The sequence below is a fragment of the Chrysoperla carnea genome, chromosome X (assembly GCF_905475395.1).
Source record: "Chrysoperla carnea chromosome X, inChrCarn1.1, whole genome shotgun sequence".
NCBI classification, from domain to species: Eukaryota; Metazoa; Arthropoda; class Insecta; order Neuroptera; family Chrysopidae; genus Chrysoperla; species Chrysoperla carnea.
In genome coordinates this window covers 37,331,503-37,346,710 of record NC_058342.1, presented here as the reverse complement: position 1 = coordinate 37,346,710, position 15,208 = coordinate 37,331,503, and the positions used below count along the sequence as shown (strand labels likewise).

The 15,208-nt window shown below is 29.6% G+C and overlaps 2 protein-coding genes across 2 annotated transcripts; both read left to right on the top strand.

The window, feature by feature from the left end:
• Positions 1-985: 985 nt before the first annotated feature.
• LOC123302264 (Golgi phosphoprotein 3 homolog sauron-like) lies at positions 986-4,045 on the top strand. The gene is made up of 4 exons (XM_044885126.1): positions 986-1,352; positions 2,339-2,585; positions 3,197-3,372; positions 3,782-4,045. Exons 1-4 carry the CDS (start codon positions 1,158-1,160, stop codon positions 4,028-4,030), a joined length of 867 nt encoding a protein of 288 aa, XP_044741061.1. The 5' UTR covers positions 986-1,157; the 3' UTR covers positions 4,031-4,045.
• Positions 4,046-10,666: 6,621 nt separating this feature from the next.
• Positions 10,667-11,604, top strand: LOC123302275 (peroxiredoxin 1-like). The gene is made up of 2 exons (XM_044885140.1): positions 10,667-10,803; positions 11,148-11,604. The coding sequence occupies exons 1-2, from the start codon at positions 10,667-10,669 to the stop codon at positions 11,602-11,604; spliced, it is 594 nt and encodes a 197-aa protein (XP_044741075.1).
• The last annotated feature ends 3,604 nt before the right edge of the window (positions 11,605-15,208 follow it).

Genomic DNA, 15,208 nt, shown 5'->3' with positions numbered 1-15,208 from the left:
ATAGGTGGCACTGCCATCGAAATACATGTTAGTTCAACAAGTTAATCATAGGTGGCCCTGCCATCGAAATACATGTTAGTTCAACAAGTTAATCATAGGTAGCACTGTCATCGAAATAAATATTAGTTCAACAAGTTTACTGTATTATCAAATATTATTACCAACAAACATTTTGTTGTGATGTTCACTAACTGTTCAACAATCAAGATGACTGATAGTTGTGTATGTATATGTATCCTGTCATGATATTATTACCAACATGACATTCTCTAAATCAAAATAATAAATACCTCAATTTTAAATATTATAAATACAAATTAATATACATAATAACATTCTAATGCTAGAACTAAATCTAGATCCTAGACTTTGACTGAGTAGTATCTCTTAGTTGTAGTAAGAGTATCAATATCAAACTCAGTACTTAATCATTGAAAAATATCTCAAATTTAATTAAAATATTTTGTAGTTATATTGTTAATGAATATAAAATATAAAACTAATTCAATTTATGTTAAAATATGTGACTTTCAAAATGATCTTCAATAAATTTATATAAAAATGTATTATTGTAGTGACATTTGATTTTAAATAGTTCGACTTTTCATTGAAGTGAAGTGATTCGAATTAGAATTAAATGAACTGAACTGATGAGTGATCAGTGCTGGTATTCGTTCGTAATTCGTATTAGTGTTCAGGTTATTCAGTCACTAAACGTATAAATAAATATAAAGTATTAAGTATTCTGATTCAATATGAAAAAATGTTTTAAAAAAAATAAAAATCAAAAGTAACCAAAGTAACTAGTTTGAATTGGAAACGTCAACACTAACAGTCAACTTTAGTGATCGTATTTTTAATACGAACAACTAACAAAATATTATTTAAATTACCAAATTTAGATATTTTATTCTAAAATCTGTGATATTTCAAAACTAATTCAAAGATATTTTGTAAAAATCGTTTCCAAAAACTGTTCAGAATATTTCGTAAAGTTCTCGAATCTGATTTACATTTATCGTTTGTTTATATTTATATACATATATATATTATTTTTATTGTTAAAATTATTTTTGGTTGAATATCAACTGTGTGGCTAGTGTAGTTATCTTGGATTGAAGTTTAAAGTTGAAGATAAATATTTATAAAATTGTTGGATGATGGATCGTAGTGATACAGATGGTTTAGTTCAAAGGAAACATGTTATCAATCGTGATAATGGAAGTGATGGAGGCTTCTCACACAAAGATACAATCGGTTCAAGTGCAGATGATATTGAAGATGGTGATTCCAAAGAGACCAGATTTACATTGATGGAGGAGGTTCTTTTACTTGGATTAAAAGATAAAGAGGTTGGTGCTAGTACTTTACACATTTACTTTAATCGTTTTTATTTAAACATCTAAACATCACATTACTGTGAACAATCAATTTCTGAAGTAAAGGCATTCGAGTACCTCCCCACTCTATTATCGAGATAAAATATATTTTTACTTTTTCAAAATATTCTGAATGGGTTGACAAGGTCGAACAATAAAAAAATCGAATTTATAAAAAAAATTAAAAGATCTCAGGAAATCATAACTATTTAAAATGCGTCAAATGCAAAAGGTGCTCGGATGCCTAGTTACTCACATAAGGGTTAAACGAGAAATTGGAAAGGTCTAAATTTAACCCAATTGGCAATATATTTGTTAACTATGGAGAGTAGAGGTAAGGAGGTAGTGTTGTAGTTTCAATGCTTCTTTGTCAAGAACCAGCCGTTTTTCGTTGTCGTTCAACTTTTTATTTATGAACTTTCCCAATCGTTCCATTTCTAGCAGGCTCGCCGACTTCACAATTTCCTGGAATGCCTCTGTGTCCCGGTACCCATATCAGGTTCAAGGACGTACGGCAGTCCAGTGGTATCTTTGAGGTTAAGTATACTTAGCTGAAAGATTTAAGGGCTGCTTGGCTATTGGTGAAGATAGTAATGTCACTGATGCTGTCACTGCACCTGAGTGTGTTCAGTTTTATACATTCACACACCTCATGAATGAATAACCATTAGTTCCGCTTGAAACACGCTACAGCGATCCGACAGCCAAAATGATAGAGACGCAGATCGATATTTTCAGGGAAGATTCCACAGTCTACCCTTCTCTCTAACTTAGATTCGTTGGTATTTAACCAAGTTCTAACCCCAATCGATAAAAGACTTGTTTGAAATCCTTTTTATGATGGCCATTAAAAGTTTTCGTCTCAAATCCTAATGGTTCCCCGTATAACCCATTTAGTCATTTGTTGAGGTTTTTCTAAGGTAAGTTCATTAAATAAAAGGTATTTTGTGATGTTATAGGGCTACACATCATTCTGGAATGATTGCATATCGAGTGGTCTACGTGGTTGTATATTAATCGAACTAGGACTACGCGGACGAGTTGAACTCGAATCAGCCGGCGTGCGCAGACGAAGTTTGTTATCACGTAAACTATTGGTCAAATCTGAAACACCCACTGGCGACGTTTTACTAGATGAGGCGCTCAAACACTTAAAAGAACGTGATCCACCTGAAACTGTTCAAAGTTGGATTGAATATCTTAGTGGTAAGTTGTTCTATCTTTTTACTCTTCTGTCCAAACTCCAAATTCTACTCTAACTACAGCCCTGACAAAATTATATTTATTCGAATAATGTCATGATACCTTTACGTATACATTTAGAACTTACTGTCACAGTACTAGAAGTCGAAAGATCCTTTTCGAAATTGAAATTGAACTATGTTGCTCATTTATGAACTTAGCCTCACTTTTTTCGTCTTGAGCACGTGATATAAATTTCAGCTTGCTATCTCATTTCGTTTCTAAGTTATCGTGTTCACAGACAGACGGGCAGACAACCGGAAATGGGCTAATTAGGTGATTTTATGAACACGTATACCAAAAATTTGTTGGTACCATCAATATTTTTAAGCTCAAGTTACAAACTTGGGACTAAACTTAGTATACTTAAGGTATAAAAATGTAATAAAATATGAAAATATGAAATCCGTAATGGTTAAGACAGCCCTGTATAAATGTTTGTAAAATAAAATGAAGTAATTCATAATAATGATTGAATTGTTATGATTATGATTATAAAATTATGAATAATAAAATTTGTTTTGCTTTGATTACGAATATCAAATTATAAATAGTTAAAATTGTTTTGATTTTAGGTGAAACATGGAATCCATTAAAAATTCGTTATCAGTTAAAGAATGTAAGAGAGAGACTTGCTAAGAACTTAGTTGAAAAAGGTGTATTAACAACAGAGAAACAAAATTTTCTATTATTTGATATGACAACACATCCATTAACAGATAATGTTACCAAATGTCGACTTGTTAAAAAGGTAAAAGCTTCAAGTTATTCTAATTTTGGGTGATTCCATGAAAAAGTGTACTATGAATGGAAATCAAATGTTACTGTTTTTGAAAAATGTTTAATCAAGCTTTTATTGCAAGCTTACTTAGTTTCACCTGTCCCGTTGTCTGTCTGTAATCAAAACTTGCAAGTCAAAATTGATCCACTTTCCGGTGTCTGATTGAGCTGAAATTTTGCAACACATTTAATTTGGATGACTATGCATGGTCAAGTTGTGGCGTCCTGATTTTTCCATCGCTTCCACCATATTTTATATATATACATTTTTTTCAGTTTTGATTAAATCATTGATTTTTATTTAAATCAAAATGATTGATGATCATGCCAACCTTGGATCTGAGTTAAGTTGAGTTGAGTTCTGTATTGATATGTTTTAGATACAAGATGCAGTGTTATCAAAATGGGTAAACGATCCACAACGCATGGACAAACGAGTATTAGCATTGATATTATTAGCACATGCAAGTGATGTTCTGGAGAATGCATTTGCACCATTAAACGATGAAGACTATGAATTAGCAATGAAACGTGTTCGAGAACTGTTAGACTTAGATTTTGAACAAGAAGCTGCTAAACCAAATACGTGTGAAGTATTATGGGCTATATTTGCAGCATTTACTAAATAAATATAAAATATAAATATATATATATATATAAATAAATTAATTAAATTTTTAAATTTTAAAATTTAAAATTATAAACAATTTATTACACAACAACAAACAACAACAATAATAATACAATAAATAACAACAACAACAATGATCAATATCAACAATAAACATATTACAATTACATCGCACATCCATCCATCAATCAATCAAGCCATCATCATTACATAAGTACATTACAATTACATCATTTACATCTAGATCTTACATCTTATACATTTTATTTATAAATTTATTACTTTTATTAAATTTATAAACTTATTATTCTTTTTATTTACCAAATAAAAATTATTTAAACAATTTAATTCAATGCAATGCAAGGCAATGCATTTTATATTCAATTCAATTCAAACTCTTTGTTTGTTTGTTTGTTTATTTTAAAATTTATTTCAATCTTCAATGAATTACGGTCAAAATCAATGACAGACAGCGACATCGCATCCCTTACAATCAAAATGAGCATGACCACACAGCAGTAACTATGATATTAACATTGATAACGTTCAAAAATGAAATTAAAGGTAATACATACAGAGTGTTCTGGTATTGATAGCAGAAAATTATACCAGTAAATTAAGCTTATCAAGACAAATGGAAAAGCTATGAACCAAATTTTGATCTGAGGTCTAATTCGGGAGAAATAGATAGATTTATGAATTCACAGACCTATCAAATTAATTAAATTAATAGGTGTCACAGCAATGGGTTTGAACACAGGCTGTATATAATTGACTTTGACTGTAGTTTTATTTGATAAATGTTTATTTGTTCCTTAATTATATATACAGTTTGTTTTTTATATCATTTCCATTTGTGAAAGAATTCATATACATTCAGTAATAAGAAAGATAATATTATATGCCTGCTTGATGACTTCTTAAGCGGTACATTTTTAGACCGTGAGCGGTATATTTATGGTAAGAAGCCAACATAATAAGCTTGAAAATAAAAATTGAATCATGGAATTTGATAAAGGCACAAGGAAGATAAGGGTAGAACAGAAAAGAACTTACTAGAGTAATAATATAAAAGATACAATCTTTTATATACACATTGCTTAATATGTATGTACTCTTTCACAGACACTGATGTACTATGGAGAATGGTTTACAAAACACACAGTATATAAATATAAATATATATTAGATACATATTGATTCATTTTAGTCTTAGTGTTGATTGATTGTATTGAATCAAAAGAATCATAACGAGAGAATAAATTTAAAATTGAATAAGTTGAGTGGGAGTGCAAGTAAGTAGTGAGAAAATAACATGTTTTTAATTATTATTTTATTTGAAATGTAAACATTTTTACTTGTTGTACTTGTACTTGTACACACTGTACATTACCTACTTTTATATTGTATGTACTTCATTTAATATGAATAATCAACAATAACAACCAGAATTGTTAAGTTAATTTAAGTTACTGTCATTAATTTGAGTACTGTTTGTTATTCAAATAATTATTTAAAATAGAAACATGAATCATGAATCTTTTTATTGATTGATGAATGATTGATTTGATTTGATTGTTAAACTTTGAATTTATTATTAATTTTACCTCGCACTTTCCGAGACATTTAACATACCAACAAATGCATACGAGTATTGTTAAAACGACAGGAAATGTTTAGGGTTTTTTAATCATTGTAGCTGATTTTTCTCATAGTCACATCTCCCGAATTAGGCCTCAGATCGAAATTTGGTAAAGAGCTTTTCCATTTGTCTTGCTAAGCTTAATTTACTGGTATGATTGTATTTATTGATTCCTCCCAGTGACATCCGAAATACCTTAAATGGAATCAAGTGAATAGAAAAATTAAACTATTATTTATAAATTTAAATATATCAATCAATATGAATAAAAATTATTGAATTATAATTTTAAAATGAATCATTGATATTCAATTCAATTCAATTCAATTATTCATTAATGTAATTCATTCAATTGATGAATAGAATCATAAATAATTACTTAATTAAATTAAATTATTCATTAATCAAGAAGATAATGGGCATATGAATGAATCATTGATACATACATACCTATGGAGGGTAGAGATAAGGAGGATCATCGTCTTTGTGTATCAAAAAGATTCCGTCGAAAAGCATTTAATAAGGATGGCGCTGCTGTAGCTGAAGTGTTTTAAAAGGAGTATTTTCATTATTTGGTACCCTACCACTAATTGGAGGCTCCAATTTCATTGAAGTTTGATCAAAGTTTTCCAATGAACCTCCATTAATTGATCGCTCCAATTTTATTGAAATTTGTTCAAATTCGAACGAATATCTACTCGTACAACTGTTATTTAATGCTTTCAGCTGAACACTTATATTACTTACGCCATCTATTGAAGAAGTCTTCCTTACTTCTACCCTTCATAGTACATACATACATACCTACATACAAAGGGTTTTCCATTGAAAATGATAAAACTTTAAATGAAAGAAGTTATTATTTATTTTAGTTAAAAGAGTATTTGGAAATTATTTGTACGATAGTAGCCTGTAAGTCTGTCTCATTTTACAAGCTTTTATTTAGTTTCACCTGTCCCGTTGTCTGTTTGTAATCAAATCTTGCAAGTAAAATTTGATCCACTTCTCGAGCTGAAATTTTGCATGCACATTTAGTTTGGATGACAATGCATGGTTTTGGCATCCTCAATTTCCGATCGCTTCCACTTCTTCCAAGTAGAAAATAGTTTTATCTTTGAATCACTCATTCCGGACTAATTGTAAAAGCTTGAGGCGCTTAATATCAAGAATGAATCGAAAAATAATTAGGCATGTGGAATAAATGAAGCATGAAAAGCCGGTGAAGTGAGGGTGAAAAAAAAACGGTGCACCTTGGTTGGCATGATTTCAGTCCTTGTTGTGATTTGACTTGACCTAAGCAAAAAATATTCATAAAATGGCGCCAACTTCTTTTTTTACAATTTCGAAGACATTAGCCGACATTTATAAAGAAAATTATCATCAAATTTCAAAGGAATCGGTCGGGTAGTTTTGAAAAATCACCTCGAAAAAAGTAGTTTTGAAAAATTTTACTTGTTTTACGTCTCTCAGCAAAGTTTGGTGTTATATTTGACAAGAACTGGTATCATATATCACAAAAATTGCCATAAAACACTCTCTCAACTAAAATAAAACTGTTTAAAAATTTTATCATTTTAAATGAAAAACCCTTTAAATATAAAATTTAAAGAAATATTTCTTATTAAAATGAAAAAAAAAAATTAATAAAAAATTGTTTTTGTAAATGAAGAACAGGAACATTAAATGATATCATTATGTATTATATTTTATATACACAGTTACAGTTACAGTTACAGGGTGTTCAAGACGTGGTGAATGTAGCTGGCATTATTATTACACACATCCGCAAATATTATTTTTATGAATTCATAATTATTATTTTTTGTGTTTTTTATAATTGTATATATTTAGTAATTAATTAATAATAAATACATAATTATTATTATCCAATAATTCATAATTTAATTATTCAAATTTCGTTGCAATTTTTCCCAAAAAAAAAAAAAAAAAAACAAGTGATTATTGTGAATTTTCTTTTTTTTTTTTTTATATATTTTTTGAATTCAATTTAAAACAATAAATTTATAATTATTAATTTTGTAAATAACTTTTAATTAACTCCAAAATAACCAAATCATATAAAATCTTAATAAAAAATACTTTTTAAGAGATAAGCATTCACTGTACTAAAAAGTAGAAAATAATTTTATCTATGAGTCACTTTTACCGGACTATTCGTCCTGGATATTAAACACCTCAAGCTTTTACATTTAGTCGGGTATGTGTAAGACTAAAAAAATGTATATATATCAAATATGGGGGAAGCGATAGGTAAAATCGGGACAACCTTACCATGCATTGCCATCCAAACTAAGCGTGCATGCAAAATTTCAGCTCAATCGGAAACCGGGAAGTGGATCAAATTGGATTACAAACAGAAAACGGGACAGGTGAAACTAAATAAAAGCTTGTAATAATATCACCATCTGTCTTCCTTATCCTGTCAAATAAATTATCCACCTTCACTCATTTTACCTTCTATCCCTATTTAAGTAAAAAACCATGAACCTTTCAAACAACTCTGTCCGTCGTACACAAAAAAAAAATTGGTGTGTGTCAGTTTTGACTGAAGTCTACTCCTAAAGTGGTATAGTGTGCTGTGTCCGCCAGGTTATAGTCCGTTTCAAACAATAGATGCTTTGTCAGAGTCTACTTTATACAGGGTGTTCTGTTATTGATAGCAGAAAATCATATCAGTAAATTAAGCTTATCAAGACAAATGGAAAAGTTCTTTACCAAATTTTGATCGGATTTTTACTTTCAGAACAAAATTATTAAGTAATTAATAATTTAGTTAAAGTAAGTATTAACTTAATTATATAATGTTAAACATATGGCGAGTAGCTGAGTGGATATAGCACTTGGTTATGAAACCAAGATACACTGGTTCGTATCTTGGTAGGGCTAACATTTTTACTTTTAGATTAAATGAATTTTTCCTGATGTTAAAAATTGTCCACTTTTTTAATAGTTTAAATTTTAAATATAACCCGCCCTCTTGTCATAAATAACGTCATTTATGCATATGTCATAAATCACAATTCTGTCAGGAGGTGGGAATTTAAATAATCATAAATGTGTCGTCACTCTTTAAAATCATACCCATTCTCTTAAAGATAAGTATTAAGTTAAATATATCGTTATATACAAGCCAGGTAGCTGTGTGGATTTTGTGTTTAATTTAATTTTTTTTTTTCTTTAATTGTATGACTGAGACTTATACATCCTCCACTCCCCTTTTTCTTTACAGATTGAAAGTTTATAAATTTGAATTAACAGGTAAGGAATGAAGTGTATAAGATTTAAAAGAATGAGTTTAGGACAGGTTGATTCAAAATTATTTAAGTATTAAATTTTTAATAGATATCATATCTACCAAATAGCTTAGTAGGTTGCGGTTCTGCCTACGGAGACAAAGTACTCTGGTTCGAATCCAGGCAGAAGTTCTAAGATTTTTTTTAAAAAAGTTCATTAGTTTTTTTTTGTTTTCAATAATTTAATAAGGTTTTAACTTTCAATTGTTTTTTTTTATTTCCATTAATTTAATTTTCCTTTTCTTTAACTGTATGACTGAGACTTATACGATGACTTAGACATATTTGCATCCTCCACTCCGCTTTCCCTTTTTATTTACAGATTGAAAATTATTGAAGAAAATTTGAATTAGCAGGTAAGGAATGAAGTGTATAAGATTTAAAAGAATGAGTTTAGGACAGGTAGGTTTTTAAAAATTATTTAAGTATTAAATTTTTAATAGATAAAACATGTATCAAATAGCTCAGTAGGTTGCGCTTCTGAATACGGATATACAGTACCCTAGTTCGCATCCAAACGGAGAAAAGTTGATGAGTTTTTTTTAATTTAATAAAGTTTTAACTTAATTGTTTTTTTTTTTTTTTTTAATTTCCACTCACCACAAAAGTTTACAGACCAATAAATAACTTTCTGATTTTCGAAGTTAAAACAATTACTTACCTACCAGGATATTCCTTCCTGTTCATTATGTTCTCCTAGTAAAAATGTGAAAAAAATCAATCATTTTTTCCTCCATTCAATCAAATTGAAACTTTTTCATCAAAAAAGTACGAAAAAATCTTCAATTTTTTCAACATTTGTACTAGGAGAACATAAGTACGAATTAGTAGTTCCTGATAGGGAGAAAAAGCAAGTAAGTGTTTTCACCCCGAAAGTCTAAAATTTTATTTTGGCAGAAAGTTATTGGTCTGTCCAGAAGTCATACTCACCAAACACGGGTGTGCAGACCACTAACTTTCTGACTTACGAGGTGACAACAAATACCTTTCTATCAGGTACTACTAATTCTGTCCGCCCATGATGTTCTCCTAGTAGAAATGTGAAAAAAAAATTGAAGTTTTTGAACGAAAAAACACTAATTTTTTCATCATTTGTACTAGGCAAACATGTTATGATGGAAATTTAAAAAAAAAATCAAAATAAAAATCAAAATTTGACTTAAAGATTTAATGAACTTATTTTTTTAAATATAGGTCCTCTCCTAGTTTCGAACCAGAGGAATATCTACTCGTGGTCAGATACGCTAACCACTATACCATAAGGACTCTGTTATCATATTAATAAATAATTATATTAATATTTTCGATTTTCTCTACTAAAAATTATAACAAAAATTAAAACTCATTTTCGGAAAATGTTTTATAGTTTTATTAGAAAAAAATGGCAAACGAAGTATGCATTCAATCAAATTGAAATTTGCTTAAAAGAAAGAAGAAGAATTTTTGGCTCTAGTCATGTTTGGCGGCTGTTTGTACTGCCACTGTTTGATGGCACCCTGTCTTTATAATTGATAAAATAAATTATTTAAATACTAAATAGAAAAGCTTTGTTTGTTAACATTAAAGTGGATGCTTAATTATTCATCCAAAATAAATATTGGGGCAGATATATAAAGGTGTGCGTACGGTGGACGGTGTAAGTATATTCAAAATTTGGGTGATTAAGAGGGACTTGGTAATGTCGCATGTTCCACATTTAACAAAGCCTGCTCCAGAGTTTTCAGGCACCGCTGTTGTAAATGGTGTATTCGAAGAGATCAGTTTATCGCAATTCAAGGGCAAATATGTTGTATTATTTTTTTATCCGTTAGATTTGTAAGTAAAAGCTAAAGTTTCTAAATTTTTCTAGAATACGAAATTATTTAAGGACTTCTGTTTTCAGTTTAAAACGGTTATGGCCTATATTAGGGTAAGACCAAATTTGGTAAATTTTTATATAATTCTTATTTCTAACCAACTCAATTCGGTCAAAACTACATAAATTACTGAAAACAAACATAAAAATAGGGTTTCCATATCTTCAGATTTAGTTGGGAGACTCCAGAAATCATGTAGTTTCTCTCGATATCAACCTAAATATTCTAGAGTAAATAACATTTTTTTTGTAGTATAGGCAATGTACATTACTTAAATGTATTAAAAATTGCTTTTATTTTCAGTACATTTGTTTGTCCGACTGAAATCATTGCATTTTCGGACCGTGCTGACGATTTTCGTAAAATTGAATGTGAACTGATAGCTGCATCAACAGACAGTCAATTTTCGCACTTTGCTTGGGTGAATACCCCTCGTAAGCAGGGCGGTTTAGGAGACATGAACATACCGTTATTATCGGATAAATCGATGAAAATCGCTAAAAGTTATGGTGTTTTGGACGAAGATAGTGGAGTTCCTTTTCGTGGGTTATTCATCATTGATCGAGAACAGAATTTACGACAAGTGACCATCAACGATTTGCCCGTAGGACGCTCTGTGGATGAAATTTTACGTTTAGTGCAAGCATTTCAATTTACTGACGAATTTGGGGAAGTATGCCCAGCTGGATGGCAACCTGGTCAAAAGTCTATGAAACCGGATGTTACTGAGAGTAAAAATTACTTTAGTGAGAGCCATTAAACTTTGTGGATTGTTTAGAAATGAATAGTTGTGTTTTATTTCAATAAATATGAGTAGAAAATATTAATTTGTCTAATTATTTTCATTTTCATAGGAAAAACGAAATTCTCAGTTTTGAGGGCCAATGGTATCTTAAATTCCCTAACAACTTTTCCAATTCCTACCCCCTCCACCCTATTGGTACCTATTTTTTTAATAGGAATTTCAGGGTATTATGGTTTAAACCATATCCCCCTCCAATAGCCATTATTTATTGTACAATATTCAATAAAAAAAAATTAGAAGACCGCAGCAATAAAAATCACAGTAGTAGGCAATGTCAACCCACTCCAAAGAATTGCGAAGAAATATCATGGAAAGAAAAGACAAAAAAAAAAAATATAATGAAAATCGGAACATGGAATTCGGTTGAACAGACATGATGGCATCACAATGTTGATGATACGAAAGTAGTTAAATTCGTTGTATTCTGAAAAATTTGACATTAAAAAATAAGAAAAGGTTGTGAAAAATTGAAATAAAATAAAATAAGAATGTATTTTTATTTACAGTTTTATTCGATTTGTTATAATTTTCCAATTGAGAGTAGTGTAGGTAAGGTAGTAAGGTAGGTAAGGTAGTAGTTCAAGTTGAATTGAAGTGTGTGTGTTGGTGTGTATATATGTGTGTGTGTGTGTGCATCATATAAGTGAATCAGAATCATTGTATTGTATATGATTCAATTCAATTCAATTCATTTATATGATTGATTCTTTTCAAAATAAAAAACAAATGAATCAGTTTTATCTATCACCACTCACATCAGTTAATTATATATATATTTGTTTTTTGTTTTTTTATTTTTAACTATGTATACAGTGTTTTGTTTTGTTTGTTTTTTAGTTTCTTTGTTTTAGGGATAGAGGCTAAGGCTACAGTTGTGCTTAGATTCTTCATCTCCTTAATTCAAATATAAACATAACATATTGCCCACGTATCTCCTTTGTTGATTATCCTTGCGCATCATTCAATAATATAATAAATATATAATCTTATTCTGCTTCTGTCCTTCTTCTGCCTTCAAATACAAATACAACATGGCACAGTTTTTTTTTTTTTATTCGCTCGCTTTTGCACTATATAAATATAAATATGTGTGTTTATAGTCCAGGCGAAATAGGATAACAAAATTCATTAAATGAGTATTTATATTGGGGGGGGGGGAGAAAGAGATGGGAGGGGGGAGCTATATACAAGATATGTAACGTGTCATTTTAAAAGTAATCACAATTTCCATTTTTCATTCACCAGAGATTTAATCCAATTGGAAGGGAGATTTTACTTGAAATCAATCCGAGAAATGACAACAAAAATTTTGAAATCGGTAATAACAAATATAATTATTTATAAATAATGTAAACAAATAATAAATACTACAATTAAATCTATCTATTGTGTTCATAGATGAATCTTATTCTTTCTTCAATCTATCCTTGTCTATTGTGAGTGACATTTCGATTACCGAATAGCTTCAAATTCGTTCTCAAAGAGTTTGAATTCCATGCATTTGCATTTTCAGGCAGGAGCACTTTTATGTAAGTTTTGATGAAGTAAACGATGACGTTAAATTTGTATGCACTGATTTGCAAAATAAAATGTTGCAAGTTACAGATCCTGTACCAAAACAATGTCTTCAAAATACACGGAAGACGAATGAGGGAGATCAATAATTTTGTATTCCTAATTCGCCTCTACATAAAATTATAAAGGGATGTTCGAAATTCAAATAAAATTTCTCGCACATCATTTCGATGGATTTTTAAGCGTAAATTTTTTAAATTCCACACCCCCCATTCAATTTCATTCATCGTTCAAAATAGATTTTATACAGAAATTAAAGGTCTAAAAATTTGTTCTTTTTATTCTAATATTTACAAAATGGAAAAAGAAACAACAAAGTCACAAACATAAAAATGTTTTAAATATACATTCAATTACAATTACAACGAAATCAAAAATAGTACAATCGAGATCAATTCATTTAAGCCTTTCAAATAGTCGACATCGTTGTTGTTCGTTTTTAAGACGTCTCAATTTTGGTTGTTCTTGTGTGTTGTGTTGTTATATATTTGAAAACATTTTTATGGATCGGGTCTCACAGACCTCTCACCAAATTATCTTAATACAATACAAGTTATGAACAAAAATTTACTTTTTCATACAAGGCAAATCTATCTATTCTTTCTTTTGGGTTTTGTTCGTAAAAATTGAATATTTTGATTATTTTTCTATCGGAAAACGATTGAAACGATTTTACCAATCATTCTTTGGATATTTCCATCAAAATTGATTAAGATGGCCATTTATTGGATGAAAAGAAATAAAAGATCTCCTAACGTCAGCAATTAATGCTCTATGTCAGGGATAGCGAACCAAAACTACGAAACATAATATTTTGGGCACGCCACCGGTCACAAAGTTCACTATGAAGGATTAGTAAAGGCGGCAAAGCGGTGTGTGTTCTGGAAAAATGACACGTTGGTATATAAAGGTTGACTACCCTTGCTCTTCTCTTTTGGTAAACATCCCGTTATGAAATCATCTTCAGCCAAAGATATCTCTTTTAGTATAAGAAAATGTAACTGTAAGATTCTATCAAGGTTTGAAGCAACGCAGGTATTTGGCATACTATGATCAAGATAAAAGTTGGGACTTCTCGATAAAGATACAGTTAATTTTTGGGAGATCGGTTATTCGAGTTATGGAGAAACAATCGAGGACGACTGGGTAGGGTCATCATTATATGTTTTGTCATTCCATCATAGCCAGTAAGAAAGAAATTTCTCTGTAAAATTTTAAACAATGACACGTTCAGAAAAACAATCAAAATTATTCGAAGAAAAATAAATACAACGAAATTTAATTTGGAAATTTTTTGTTTGTGAATCAAGAATAATCTACAAGCGATATTGTTTTGTTTTATTTTTACACAAATGGCACAATACTTTTGTGTGGAATTTTATTGATTTTTGTTTTGTTCTGATCAATGTTCTTACAAATCATTCGAGACAAAATCATTCGAACTTTTATTCGAAGTGTCCGTCAAAAAAAAAAAGCACAATTGATTTTGGTCGAAAATTAACTCCGATAAATAGAATCTGTCTTGTAGTACACAAGTACGTTCCTCACTTCATCTAAGATTGGTCTTTTTTTAAGATATCCTCTTTGAATGGAACTTCCAAGTTGAGTCAGAGACTTAAAAATTTAAAAGTTGAATTTGAGTATTTTTACTTTAGATTGCCTGAAGAAGTGTTTATTCAGCAAGAAACGTAGCCTGAAATATAAATTATGATTTGATCCTCAATCCTCTTATTGCCAACATAAAAAATTTTATGTTTTGAATTTTTCCATTAAAATCAATTGTTTTTTTTTTTTTTAGTTTCGGTCCACTCACTTAAAAAACGTAATAATTTCCATTGACTCGATTTATAAAAATTATAATAAAAAATCATTACTACAAAAATGGCAGTACAATTCTATGATTTGTTTTCCCGAAAATAGAATTTTCGAAAATTAATATAAAAAATGATTATTGCTTTTTTTTTCTAAGAATTAAAAAGTCTTC